The sequence below is a fragment of the Helianthus annuus genome, chromosome 15 (genome assembly GCF_002127325.2).
Source record: "Helianthus annuus cultivar XRQ/B chromosome 15, HanXRQr2.0-SUNRISE, whole genome shotgun sequence".
NCBI lineage: Eukaryota > Viridiplantae > Streptophyta > Magnoliopsida > Asterales > Asteraceae > Helianthus > Helianthus annuus.
In genome coordinates this window covers 7,003,963-7,018,210 of record NC_035447.2, presented here as the reverse complement: position 1 = coordinate 7,018,210, position 14,248 = coordinate 7,003,963, and the positions used below count along the sequence as shown (strand labels likewise).

Below are 14,248 nucleotides of genomic sequence, written 5' to 3'. Positions count from 1 at the left end.
ATAATGCCCAAGTGTGACTAGGATGCCACATGTCAGATAATGCCCCATGGTGGGGGCATTATAAATTGTTACCACTACACATGGTCTTACCCTCAAAAAAGCACTCGAATCTCTGTGCACTATACCGTACACAAAACCCACTTTTCATTTTTTAATAAACCCCACAATCATCTTCTTCTACACCTAATCACACACCACCACCATGGCCACAACAATAATAATATTCATCATCATCTTCTTCTCCTCAAACCCCACCTTTGCAGAACAGAGCACCACACTCACAGACAAACAAACCTTAATCTCCTTCAAAACCCGCAAATTCTCCACTCATGGAACCCAAACACCCGCCATTGTCAATATGTAGGTATTTCTTGCCACAACAATCAAATCACCAAGCTTATTCTCCCACACTTCTCACTCAAAGGCTCTGTTCCAAACACTCTGTTTTCCCTTTCTGAACTAACTGTTCTCGATCTCTCTTCCAATCACCTCTCCGGTGAACTTTCCGGCAACATTTCACATCTCCGCCGGTTAGAACAACTCAATCTGGGACAAAACCAGTTTTCCGGCAAGATAATTCCGGTGAGTGAATTTGAAAGATGTTTGAACTGATGAAGACTCTGGGATTTTATTTGGGTTTTATAACCTCACAAGCATGAAATGACAGATTTACCCTCACATAAAAAGTTATTACCAAGCCCAAGTGACCAGAGTTTTTTCAACTTTCCGAACTCCGACAGGATAATTTCGGTGAGTGAATTTGAAAGATGTTTGAACTGATGAAGACTCTGGGATTTTATTTGGGTTTTATAACCTCACAAGCATGAAATGACAGATTTTATTTGGGTTTTATAACCTTACAATGGGTGTATGTCACTAATTTTTTTCAACATTCACTAATTTTACTACATATTGCAAATGGGTAAACAATACAAACCTGCACCTGGTGTGATGGGTTAGACTCGCGCCTGGGATCCGATTGTCACGAGTTCGATTCCCTAGGAGTGCTTTTTTTAGGAACCACATTTATTAATTGTTATATGTTAAGCAAAATAGCTTACATTTACTAATTGGTGTCAAGCCAGTCGTCTTTAAATAAAACCAAAGACTAATTATTATTATTAAATTTAGTAATTATTTTTTAGGGTAAATTACACTTTTCGTCCTTTATGTTTGTATTAGATTGCAATGGATGACCTTTAACTTCAATAATTATAGTCACAGTCCTTTATTTGGAAAACCCATTACATTATAAGTCCTTTAGCACAAACCAGGTTAAAATTTTCAGTTAATTTTATTCACTTAAGGATATTTTGGTCAATTCATGTTTTTATCTAAATGTTTAATAAATATAATTAAAAAATTGCATATACACCCAATTTCCTAACCCTTTGCAGATCTGTATCAATACCACTTAATACATTTGTGTATCCATATCTTTGTCATTTAAATATATGAATATAAAGCTTTTATACCTTTTCTCAAATCTTCTCCTGCATCTTCGCCTCATCTGTTTCTTTTTCTTAAATTTATTCCCAAAATCATTTAATACTTCCTGTCCTTCATCTTTTCCTCTATTTGCAACCGACAATGTCTTCTCCCTCATTCAAAACCACATTCAAAATCAAATAACTAACCTGCACAGACGGTGACGTCAGCCCTAAGATCCGAATCTCAGCATTAACATCACCAATGATCCGTAACTCAACCCAATCGTTAACGAGAGCATCTTTCACTAGATCCGCAGCATCAGTCACAGTTGTCTGAACCTGCCTTACACTGTGTGCGGGTTGGAAAAAACCGGGTACGGAGCCTCGACCTAACAGAAAACCGCGGTACATGATGTTGAATGTGGATGAGGCTTACTTGATTCCGACTGTGTTGTCATTTTTGGCGGTGAAGACTAACCGTACGGCTAGAGAGAGAGAGAGAGAGAGGTGTGGTGGCGACCGGAGCGACGAGGTTGATGTATTCGACGGCAACTTGTTGAAGCTTGAATTGAGGTTTTTTAGGTTGATGATAAGGGTTTGGGTTTGGGTTTGATTTGTGAAAAACTGAAAATGAAAGAAATAATAAGAAATAGAAAGATATATAGTAAAATTACTAAAATACCCTCATGTGCCTTGCACATGCTATACTTAACTGAAAATTTTAACCTGGTTTGTGCTAAAGGACCTATGGTGTAATGGGTTTTCCAAATAAAGGACTGTGAATGTAATTATTGAAGTTAAAGTTCATCCATTGCAACCTAATACAAACATAAAGGACGAAAAATGTAATTTACCCTTATTTTTAATACATCATAATTATTATTTAATTTAAATTGTTTAACTTGATTGATTTTTTGAGTTTATTGTTTTAGCTTATATTTAAGTTAATAAATTATAATTCAATTTAAAAAAAAAAGAAATAAGAAATCATACACGTATTCATATACGGATGTTTAGTGGTTAATTTTTTCCTTAACGAAACGAACACTTGTATATATCCTTTTGAATATGATACGTCTTTTTTGTGTTTTTTTATTTAGATTGTTTTAGCGTGTCTTGATACCGTAAACCGATATCGATTGAATTTCCCGCCAAAATGTATAAAGTATTAAATTTTAAAATTATCCATGGCAACGCGCGGGGGGTTGTGGGGGTAGTTATATTAATATTCCATTGTTAAGAACCCTTGAAACTGATCAAACTGTATATAAATCAAATCAAGTCAAATCTTGATGGATGCTAGTAGAAATATTAGAAAGCTCATCGTTTATACGATGCCCGTCATATATAACTAAACTCTAAACACGTTGTATAAACCAGCTGATTTGTTAATGCAAGCTATGCTAATATATGAACGATTAAGCACTTGTAATTCTTAGCGGCTTGTTGAGTTTCCACTTCTACCAACTCTAACATTTACATAAACATACAAATATATACATGATAGTCTCATAAGCTATATTTTTATTGAGACATGCGTGCATTTGGTAAAATCAATAGTTTGTGTTGTATAGTGTTGAATCCTGGTCCATACTAATATGAGACTGTAAACTGACCAACGTATTAAGATTTGACATGTATTGTTCCTTCTCAGTACATCTCCTATTGTTGTGAAATAAGAAAATTTAATTAATAAGTAGGAAAAATTACAAGTTTTGTCCTTTATCTTTATACCCTTTTTCAGGCGGTGTCATTTTTAACGAATTTTGACAAGTTTTGCCCTTTGTAAGGAATTTTGTTGCACGTTTTGTCCTTTAACCCTAACTCAGTTAGATTTTTTTGTTAAATATTACCACACAGGGGCAATTTGGTCTTTTCCCCATCCATTTCATTTCTTTCTTGTTTATATGAAACTAAAACAGTTAACACACACTTTATTCCCTCTCTTAGGGCACATCAGATTTCTGGCCGACACCAACCACCGCCCACTTCGATGACCAAGCAACCTCCCTCTGCCACCAACAAGTTATGAAGTATGCAAGAAATGTTAGGCGAAGCAAAGGAGTGCTGGATCTTAACGTTCCTCCAGTTGAAAACCTTGAGCAAGCCCTTTTAGTGGATGACAGTGCTCAAGGTTTATTATCATTATCTGCAACTCTAGGGATTCCTAGTGGTCAAGTTCATCAGCCAGCTAGATCCACACTACCATCACCCACAACATTTGAAGAAGTAAGTTTTATCATTTGGGTTCATATCATTAATTTGTACTTTGAATTTAGGCTAAAAAGATTGGGGGGTTTCTTGATAATATTCAGATGGCGGCGGTAATGGTGGATAACGGTGGTAGATGACACAACATTGGGGGGTTTCTTGATAATATTCAGACGGCGACAACTGTGAGGGGCTTTCTAGATGATGCCGGAAACCTAACTATCCGTTGCCGGAATAATATTCAGACGGAGAAACCTACTCCGATAGATTCTTTAAATAGGGTGTTCAAATCAATATTGATATTTTTGTTCCAATAAGATAGATTGATTATAGAGTGATGGGGATTGTGCAATGATGGGTGGTCGGCTTGTGGTGGCGGGTTGTATATGGGTGATCGGCTAGTGGTGGTGACCGGTAGATCTAGCGTTTTTAGTCTGGAAAATTGGGGATAGAGGTTGTGGTTTCAGTGGTGGGTGTTGTGCAAATCGGAGGCAGTGGTGGAGGGTGGCGGCGGCTGATGGCGCCGGTGGTGGACGGGTAGGGACAGAGAGTGGTAGAGAGATAACATTTTAATTTATTTAAAATGGTTAAGTATTTAAGTTATTTACATATTTAGTCCTCTTAGGTGAAATGACAAAAATACCCTTATATGCAAGTCATATTATTAGATTTAACAAAAAAATCTAATTGGGTTAGGGTTAAAGGACGAAACGTGCAACAAAATTCCCTACAAAGGGCAAAACCTGTCAAAATTCGTTAAAAGGACACCGCCTGAAAAATGGTATAAAGATAAAGAACAAAACTTGTAATTTTTCCTAATAAGTATGAAGGGGCATCATAATGATCCAAAGAATTTGTTATAATGGGATGTATAAAATAAGTCATAAGTCAATGTTATATAGTTACTAGGTGTCACGACCCCCGATCCGTTTTGCCCGATTCGGAAGTCGCGAGACAGAAACCCATGGTATTGGTATTTAATTGGCAGCGGAAATTTCAACAGGACCGTTTGTCAGAAACATAATATCAGAGTTTTAAAAACACCGATTTATTTTATTATTAATTTTGGGACAAACCCCATATTTACAGGAAAGGAATTTCACTAGGAAATCCTTTGATTACAGAAAAATGTTTATTTCTATTTACTGAGCCACTTTATTTAGCTGGAGTGCTACGCGGCACTTTTCCTTTTCTTTACAGTAAATTACCTGAAACATGTTTTAAAAAGATTTGATCAGCAAAAAATACTGGCGAGTGCATTCAATTTATACAAAAGACACATTGTTATAATATACAGTATTAAGAGCTATTACAATGTTTATATCAACCAATTACCCCAAATCGGTATTTGTCACTCGACCGGATCTGTGATTATGGTCATATCACACATTGGCTAACTCGTTGTCTAATGGTGAAGTTTATCAAGTAGTGTATACAAAACCCCACATACCAGCGGTAATTGTAGATTAAAAAGACTTAATCACTGTAATTATAACTTTGAAAACAAGCAGGGTTTTGAAAGCAATTTGGTAAAAAGAGAATGATTCACATTGCAAGTTTAAACGGTTAAAGCTTGCCTACTGGTTAAGCTGGTAAACCTAGTTAAATATACAATGCATACAAAACTAGGTTAGTAACTTAATTCAACATTTACGGTAATCGCGAGATCGAAACCTTCACGACGAATGACAAAGTATAGCCTAATTTAGGCAGCATTTAAACATCCATCAGACCGGTTTTAATCGATCGGATATTGTACCGTAGTAGTGATCGAGTTATTACCCCGTTATCGTAGCAGAGTTTTGGTACTTTGATCTATTAAATTGAGCAGAATTATAAGAGACAGAAGAAATTTGTCGAGCAACTTTGAAATGTCACAGAAAGCTCAATTTATAGCTATTTCGCCAGTCCCTCGCACCCCGCGACTCCCTCAGCGAAGATCTTCGCGGCCCGCGAGCGCCCACCTAGCTACGGCTAGGGCTTCCGTGTCATACCCTAGGTTTGACACGTGTCAATCAACATGTCTGATCCATCATTAGTCTCTCGCGGCCCGTGAGAGACTTCTCCTTACTGGGTCACGGCCCGCGACAGCATAAAATTTCAGTTTTATTTGATTTTTATATAGAATAAGGTTATAGGGGTTCGGTTTTACACTTACGGAACATTTTAGGGCATTTATGTGAGTTGTTACACTAGGTTATATAAAAAGAAGATTAAACTATAATTTGTGTCCATGTGGTTAGCTGGAAAAGACACATTAAGCCTCTAATCTTAAAAGTTTGATCCCTAAGCCCATATGGTTTCATAGTCCTGCAAATTGAGCCCTTGCTGGTAATAGACATTGTATTTCCATTAAATACAATGTGAAAAGACCAACATACCCCTAATGTTTTATTTGCAATTTGCGTCCTTGGCTGTAATATAGCATCCTTTCCCTCCAAAGTCATATTACAAACATGCAAATACCATCTTCCTTCTTGCCATAAATTACAGACCTACAATTACAACCTGCTTCTAGCCACTAAATTACAAACCTGCGGATACACACCTACGAATACAACCTGAATATAATACTACATTGTTGCAAAACATAATGCTACTTTTGTATATACATTACGACAAAACACTACCTTTGTGAATACTACATTCATATATGTGAATATATTGCTACAAAACAGTACTACAGTGCCCAAAACATATTTTCCCAATACAATACTACATTGTTGCAACACTGAAATACAATCTTATACCATTTGTCTAGGACAACTACTTGCTTTATTCTAAACATATTTGCAAAACAAAAAGACAACCTTATGCCATTTGTATATCCATAGTCCTTAACTTTAAGTCATGAAGATCCATAGTCCTTAAATGTGAATCATGTATATGAAAGCCATGCATGCTAACCTTAACAAAGTCATGCTAACCATTGTGAACAATTGTGAACACTTTCTTCTATCACAAAGTCATACTAACCACAATTGTTAACACTTCTTCTATAATTATGAACACTCCATTGTGAACAATTGTCAACGCTTTCTACTGTAACAAAGTCATGTTAACCACAACTGTGAATACTCCAATGTGAAAACTACACTAACATTATACACATTCAACCTAAATCTACCATTTACATGAATGGAAGTTAGAAATCAATTAACTAGGTTAACAACATGATGAATGTAAGTTAGAAGTCAACAATTTAACTAGGTCAACCATATCATTAATTATAAAAGGCATTACATACATAATGGGTAAAATTGATCATTACAATTAGGGGTAAAATTGGTCAACAAAAAACCCATAAAAAAGATCTACTTAGGCATCATTAGCATACAATAACATTGACAAACCACCCCTACTTAATCCTATGTTCCCTATCTTGTTCAATCCTTAAATCGAAGTTCTTGTTGTTCCAGAAATTCAACACCACCCGCAAATGGACTACAACGTCGCTAATGGTAGCATTGACCCTAGTTCTGGCTAGATCAGTTCATGTTTAAGTCCAAGTTTGAGGTATAGATGATCATTGAGTTATAAACACTAATAATGATCAAGAAATAGAAAGAAACATTAGCTCCGAGACATCTAAATTCGCCCCAATTGAAATCGCCGTCACCAAATCATTGGACTGTCGAAGTCTTCAAGTTCAAGCCGATGGGTTGGGTTTCGAGGGTTTCAAACCAGAGGGATGCAATTGGTGGTAAGGGACGAAATTGAAGGATACATTGAGGTATTAGGGTGTGAAGTTTAGGTGAAAGGACCATTATGCCCCCACCCTTAGCGTTGGCCGTTTGAATTTTCATGGAATACTCCACACCTTTTACTAGTGGGGGCTCAGATTGTAGGAAAATGAAACCATAGGAGCTCAAGGATCAAAATTTGAGATTAAGGACTCAACGTGCCTTTTAGAGCTAACCATATGGAGACAAATTGTAGTCTACTCTGAAAAGAAATTTACTTAGAAAAACTTGCTCACAATATCAATGTCCCACCATGTAAGGTAACGTTTTTATTATAACTTTGGCAAACAATACAACATGTATCATATCATCTCACATTAACAATGGGTCAAAACATGGTAGAATCGCCAAACGCATCACAATCTCATGTGTGCTTAATTGTTTTTTTTTCATATAAAAATCCATTTAAGTATAATTCAACCGTATATATGATGTGAGAAAAAGATAGCGATTCACAAACTTTATTATTTAAGATTTAAAACTCAAAACATTTAAAAATTTACAACGACCCACAAATCATCGTACGACTCCTCCCCAAGCAGTACACCCAATAATTATGCCGTACACTAAAAAACAGTCTAAGTATGGAATATCACAAAATGTTGATATCCCATGAAAGTAGAAGTTTTCAAAACTTCATCTATTCGTGTGTCACCTATTAATGGTAATCTTCGTCCTCTTCTAAAAAAATCGAATTGATTGTTTTGGTTTTTAAACTATGTGTCGATGACCCGTATTATTTGATAAAAGTATAAATATGGTTAATACTCAATATCTAATGCTATGGTTACAAAAAAATGTCTTTACAATGCATTGATGCTGATTAATCAATTCATTCTAGTCTAGCAATAGATAGAAGGTCGAACAAAAGTAGCAACTAAATCCTACATAATATGAGTCTACATGCAAACATGTATATTATACTTGAGTTATGTCACATATTGAAGGGATTTGTCACCAAATTGGAAATTCAAGGTTCATCATGAACATCTTACTATAATTAGCTTTACTTAAGAGTTAAAGACCAGTGGGAAATTAGAATAAACATTGGTATGAGTTAGGAGGTGTGAAGTATACGTTTGTTCAAGACTATTATTATTTTATGCACCAACACAACCGGGGGTTTAAGGGGCAACGCCCCTGGTGGAAATAATACTAAAAGCTCTTTGAATTCGTATAACTGATGGAAAATGGTAGGAATTATTAGTAAATTATAACTGATTATCAATGGTACTAATCAATTGTAATTTGGACAATCGGTGGCAAATGATCATCTATAGCAAGTTACCATTACTAGTAACTGATTAGTGGTAAACATTGGTATCGCTGATAGCATCTATGTTAAGGACTTTCCACTGATATAACTATCCCTTGTCAATAGTTATAACTGGCAAGCGAAAGATTGTGATGCAAACCTACAAGGTTGAATACACGACATAGCAGATAATACATTTAAGTATGCATCAATGAGAATAAAAGATGATTTGATTCTATAGTATAAGCAGGCCCGATTTTTGGCATGAGCGAGATGGACGACTACCCAAGGGCCAAACTCGCGGAAGGCCCGAAATTTTTACTTTTTTAAATATATTTTATGTATAAATTGTGTGTAAATTATTTTGGTGTGGGAGAGGTTAACAAGGCCAAGGTAGATGAGTTAGCTAGTGGCTTACATTTTTAGATGAAGAATTTGGGTTCGAGTCCCACTTCTACCATTTAAATTTAATATAACAGTGCATTTAAGGAAACATGCTAACTTTTATTTGGTTTTTACTTTTTTGTGCATTTAAAATTGTTTGTCTTATCCCTTATATTTTATTTAATTTTAATACATGATTTAGTTTTGTCATGTACTTTGTTTAAATTGACAAATATCAGATATATATTTTTTTAATATAAAAGATAACCGTATATGATTTATTTTATTTAATTTTAATATTTATTTTTTATTTTAGGTATTGATATTTGGTAATTGAAAGTTGAAACTTGAATAACTTATATTTGAAAATTGAAAGTTAAAACTTGTATTTTCATAGGGGCAATCTTTACTCGTCCCAGGCCCAAAACGTTTTGAGAATTCTCGAGATGGTCTGAGTAAAAGCATCCCTTGTGTCTTTGTATTGAAATTCCTTAGAAAAATGCGAATTTTAGGACTTTCCAACAAACATGATAATTGACAAGGGTAACAATCAGTAGGAATGGGATCAAATACAAACACTTAAGTTTGTAAGAACCGTAAGAACCAACACATAATTGACAAGTGTCCATCAATAAAAAATTAGTTTAGGGGTAATTTAGACCTTTTGACCATATTTAATAATAGCTAATTAAAAATAATTACAAAAAATATAATCAGCACAACACTATATAATTAGCATAACATCCTTAATCGTTCTTCATTATTAGCACATCGTCCTCAATCGTTCTCCATTTTCAACATAAACGACATTAGCACAACATCCTCAATTGTTCTCCATTATTAGCACACCAGATGTGCTGATTATATCTACTTTTGATGTTTGTTTGTATTATTTTGTAATTAACACATAATCAGCACGTTATCAGCACAATTATAAAACATCTTTTGTTAACTTTTTTAAAAATCACTTTTATAAATACAAAAAAGGTATAGCAATATGGTACTCATATTAAAGATAAAAAAATACTTGATTTTATGGTATATTTTTTTTAAAAAAATAATGAAATATATAAAAGTTATTTTAGTTTAAAAAACCTTGGTGGAATTTGTATTTAATGGAAAATAGTCAAATGACTAGCAATTTTACAAAATTACCCCTAATTTGTTAGTAGTAATTTTTAATTATAAGGGTTTTATTTATAATCAATATCAACCCTTGATTTAAATTACCAATGGTTCAGATCTGTTCTTACGGTTCTTATAATTAGCACTGTTTGTACAGGATCTCAACCCACAATGCCAAGAAAATAGTCAAACCTTTGTATCCATATTCCAAATCCTTGAGTATTGACTTTTATGAGTCAAACAAGAAAGTACAAACTCCAAACCACACGAACACACCATCAAACTGCTTCACTTTTCTCTCAAAAATGAACCATTTTATTCTACAAATACGTCACATCTCAAGTCATCCAAACTAAGTAATTATTATGTTTGCAAGAAAACATTCATGCAACAACTCTTAGATTAAAAAGTTTGTGTTATTTAATTATATTTATATAACTAATAATTATCCAAACCATACAACTTTTCATGTGACTCATTTCTTGTTCTTGCCCTCATCATAATCAAGAAGATCCTCTAACAACTTATCATCCAAGCATTCGAATTCGAACACTTCACGGTTCGCCACAGCCGACGAAGAGGCAGCCGCCGCAATGGAAGCGTTGTAAGCAGCAGCCGAAAAAGTAGGCGGGTATTCAGCCGGAAAGTTCAAAACCGCCATGTGACCGCGCATCTCATAGGCTGCCCGATCATAAGCTCGGGCAGCCTCATCCGCGGTAGCAAATGTCCCCAACCAAACCCGGGCCCCTTGCTTGTTGGGGTCACGAATCTCCGCGGCATACTTCCCCCACGGACGACGCCTTACGCCTCTATACTTAACCTCGTCTCCACCACCGCCTTCTCCTTTGCTACGGTCTTTGGAAGCGTTGCGATGATCCATCGTAGACGGTTTTCGTGATCTGCAGGTGATTAAAGAAGCTGCTGTGGAATTTATAGGTGACCGAAAAGGCTTCATGGATTTGAAAAACACTGAAAAGGTTAAAAAGGGTACCTGAAATTATAATTTGTAAAGCAATTTGTGGTCCAAAATGGTGTGTGGAATCTAATAGGGTAGAGTTGGAAGATCAAGAAGATGAAGAAGAAAAGTGTTGAATTTGTAAAGAAATAGGTAAACTATTATTAACTATATATAACGTTGTTTTATTCGATACACAATATTGTCTTTTGAGCATCTAGTTATAATGTTATATATAGAGAGGAAATATGCGGCCTATGAGAGTGACTGGATTCAATGATTATTCCGACCAATAAGAACACAATATGGGCCAGCAATTTGGGGGTTGACACTTTTAGTCCCTTGTGTATTTTTAACTTAATATTTCTTGACATATATATTAAAACTTCCATGAGTTAACAAAAAAGTAGTGTATATTTAGGTAATTATATTTGTTTAAACAATATTATTCGACTTTTTTTTAAAAAAGGTTACTAATCAACGTTTCTCATCGGTGGAACGAGAACGTGGTTCGAGAGGTTTTTGATCTCTAACAGTCCTATTTTGTAAGGAACAAAGATGTTCAACGGACTAGTTTTATGATGTTTTTTTTAGGTTTTTCACTTTAAAATATTATTCGACTTATTAAAAACCGTTAGTAATCAACGTTTCTCATCGGTGGAACGAGAACGTGGTTCGAGAGGTTTTTGATCTCTAACAATGCTAAAAGGCTTTGCATCTAATTCAATTTTTTGAAAATCCTAACCTGAGTAATTTTCAAGGCTTTTAGGCACTTGGGCCTTGGGATCTTCTGTGCGAGGCACCATTGGAACGTGTGGTCCAAAGATGACTGACTTCCAGCAGCCGGTGTTTTGCTGAGCTAACACATGGCCCATCCTACGTTGCCAAATATTGTACTCGGATCTGACAAGCATAGGTGGCTTGAATAGTGTTCCGGTGTTGTGAGGGTCCTGTAAGTGTGATGTCATCTTGGTTGTTTTACAGAACTTTTTGAATAATCAACTTTTATACATGATTACACTTTACTCTATTTTTCAACTGATACGGACAACTTTAGTATCAATGGATTTGAGCTGAACTTTTATGTCAAATTGATTGTTAGATCGAATTTGACTGTCCTATGCTCTGATACCAATTGTTAGGATCTGAGTTTGTTTGATTGTGTTTGTTTAATTAATATGAATAATGAAAGAAGATAGATCAGAGATGAATTGCAGCAGAATTTGAAAGTAAACTTTATAACACAATCAAAGAGAGATAGTTTTCAACAAATATGATTTCATTAGTCAAAAGATTGTATGAATTACAAAGATTCAACTATGCATGCATGTATTACTAAACTCCCCCTCGGCCTGAGCTCACAGTTAGTTTGTACAAGATCAGTGGCGAAGCTTGAAATTTTTCACGGGGGGGTCGAAAACGTATATACCCAAAAATTTCTATAGAACCGGGGGGTTGAAAACGTATATACCCAAAAATTTGTATACGAAAACTACATATATAACACTACTGGCTGAAAAGTTCGGGGGGTCGGGCGCCCCTCCCGGCCCCTTCAAAGCATCGCCCCTGTACAAGATGAATGGTGCAAAAGAGCTAATAGAACAGTACAGGTACTGTTCTATTTATAGTACAAATCTAACCACTGAGCATCTAAGCTGGCGTCACCTAGACAGTGACATCTAACAGACTAATAACCTCTAAACACTGATCTAGACAAACACTGTTACATTGAATACACTGATATACTAAACACTGATACTCCTTTCCATTGTTGTTGCGTAAGCACTGATGTTGCAGATCAGTGCTTACTTCAATGGTTGATCATGCCTTGAATCAGCAGTGCTTTAGTCTTCATCCGGGCTGTGACAATCAGTAGTTGTTAGGTCTTCTCAGTCTTTGTAACCAACAGTACTTAGATGAACAAATGTTAAGAAGATCAGACTTTAGGATGATCAGCTGATAGAAGCACTGCCATTGAAGGGAACTTAGAACATACACTGCTTATTGTGGATCAATTGTTTGAGAATCAGTTTTGGCTTTCAGTATCATCTGTTCTCATTGGTGGGCCAACAGTAATGAATAAAGACGTTCAACGGATTAGTTTTCTGATGTTTTTAAATTTTTAACTTTTAAAGTACGGTAAAATAAAAATAACTAATATCATATTATCTTCGGTCAAAAAATTCTAATTTATAAAATGGTGTTACGTATAGTATATAAATATATGATGACAACACATAATGACGTTTATCGACTTATGTATGTGTGGTTGGGTACAATTAACTATAAAGAAAATGATATCATGATGATGATGAAATAGTTTTTGGGACCATTAAGAATCATTAATTGCCAAGGAGAGATGATCAAGTAGTTAATTAATTATTAATTAACTAATTAAGTAATTAATAAAGTAATATAAATTAGGATTTGATTTGATAATGTAAGTGCGGTGACGTGCATGCTTACGATTTTTGATTACATAACCAAACAACACGTTATCTTAGCATAGGTGAGTGGGTATATTTAGTTAAAATATTGTTATTGACTTAACATGATCAATTCGATTAGATTAATGTTTGCAGTCAAATTATGTAACCGGCATTGGTGGCTTTTTTTAAAGGTTGAAAACAAATTTATTAAATAAAAACATTAAGATTAGATACGTTGAATTATGTCATCTTAAATATCTATATGTTGTAATTGAAGCTTGTTGGGAAGACTCGCTTAACGTTTCCTCTAATATAAAGAGAGTTCTAAAATCAGGTCGAATAAAGAAAAAAATTGATTGCTTATGATTATTTTTTTTACGAATTTTAAATGACACAATATCACATAAATCCAACAATAATTTGAAAATAGAGAGCTAATTTAGTTGTGATCGGAGATAATTAAAGAGGGATTATTGGAGTAATGTTTTTTAGAATAAAATAAGGATCGTGTCATTTTTTTTAAACGTCATGAATTATTATGCACGCATAAAAACGTTAATATTGTAGATTTAAAACATCATGAGATCTTGTCAACATGTGTATTATAGACGCACATCAAAGTGCCGGACACAAAAGTACACATATTTGCTTGTCTATCGTTTAACCAAGTACAAAGGTACATCGTATCACCTGACACATATACATATAAACTACAT

General features: G+C 34.8%; 1 protein-coding gene and 1 long non-coding RNA gene across 2 annotated transcripts; one reads left to right on the top strand and one right to left on the bottom strand.

Moving 5' to 3' along the window:
* Positions 1-3,349: 3,349 nt before the first annotated feature.
* LOC110914729 lies at positions 3,350-4,244 on the top strand. The gene is made up of 2 exons (XR_002578542.1): positions 3,350-3,659; positions 3,746-4,244. It is a non-coding gene; the product is annotated as an uncharacterized LOC110914729 (long non-coding RNA).
* Positions 4,245-10,457: 6,213 nt separating this feature from the next.
* Positions 10,458-11,288, bottom strand: LOC110914731 (ethylene-responsive transcription factor ERF096). The gene is made up of 2 exons (XM_022159485.2): positions 11,140-11,288; positions 10,458-11,066 (listed from the first exon to the last, which is right to left on the bottom strand). Exon 2 carries the CDS (start codon positions 11,026-11,028, stop codon positions 10,624-10,626), a length of 405 nt encoding a protein of 134 aa, XP_022015177.1. The 5' UTR covers positions 11,029-11,066; positions 11,140-11,288; the 3' UTR covers positions 10,458-10,623.
* Between the last annotated feature and the right edge of the window lie 2,960 nt (positions 11,289-14,248).

Excerpts from the sequence above, each read along its gene's own strand:
- LOC110914731 (XM_022159485.2), bottom strand. The coding sequence starts at position 11,028 with ATGGATCATCGCAACGCTTCCAAAGACCGTAGCAAAGGAGAAGGCGGT.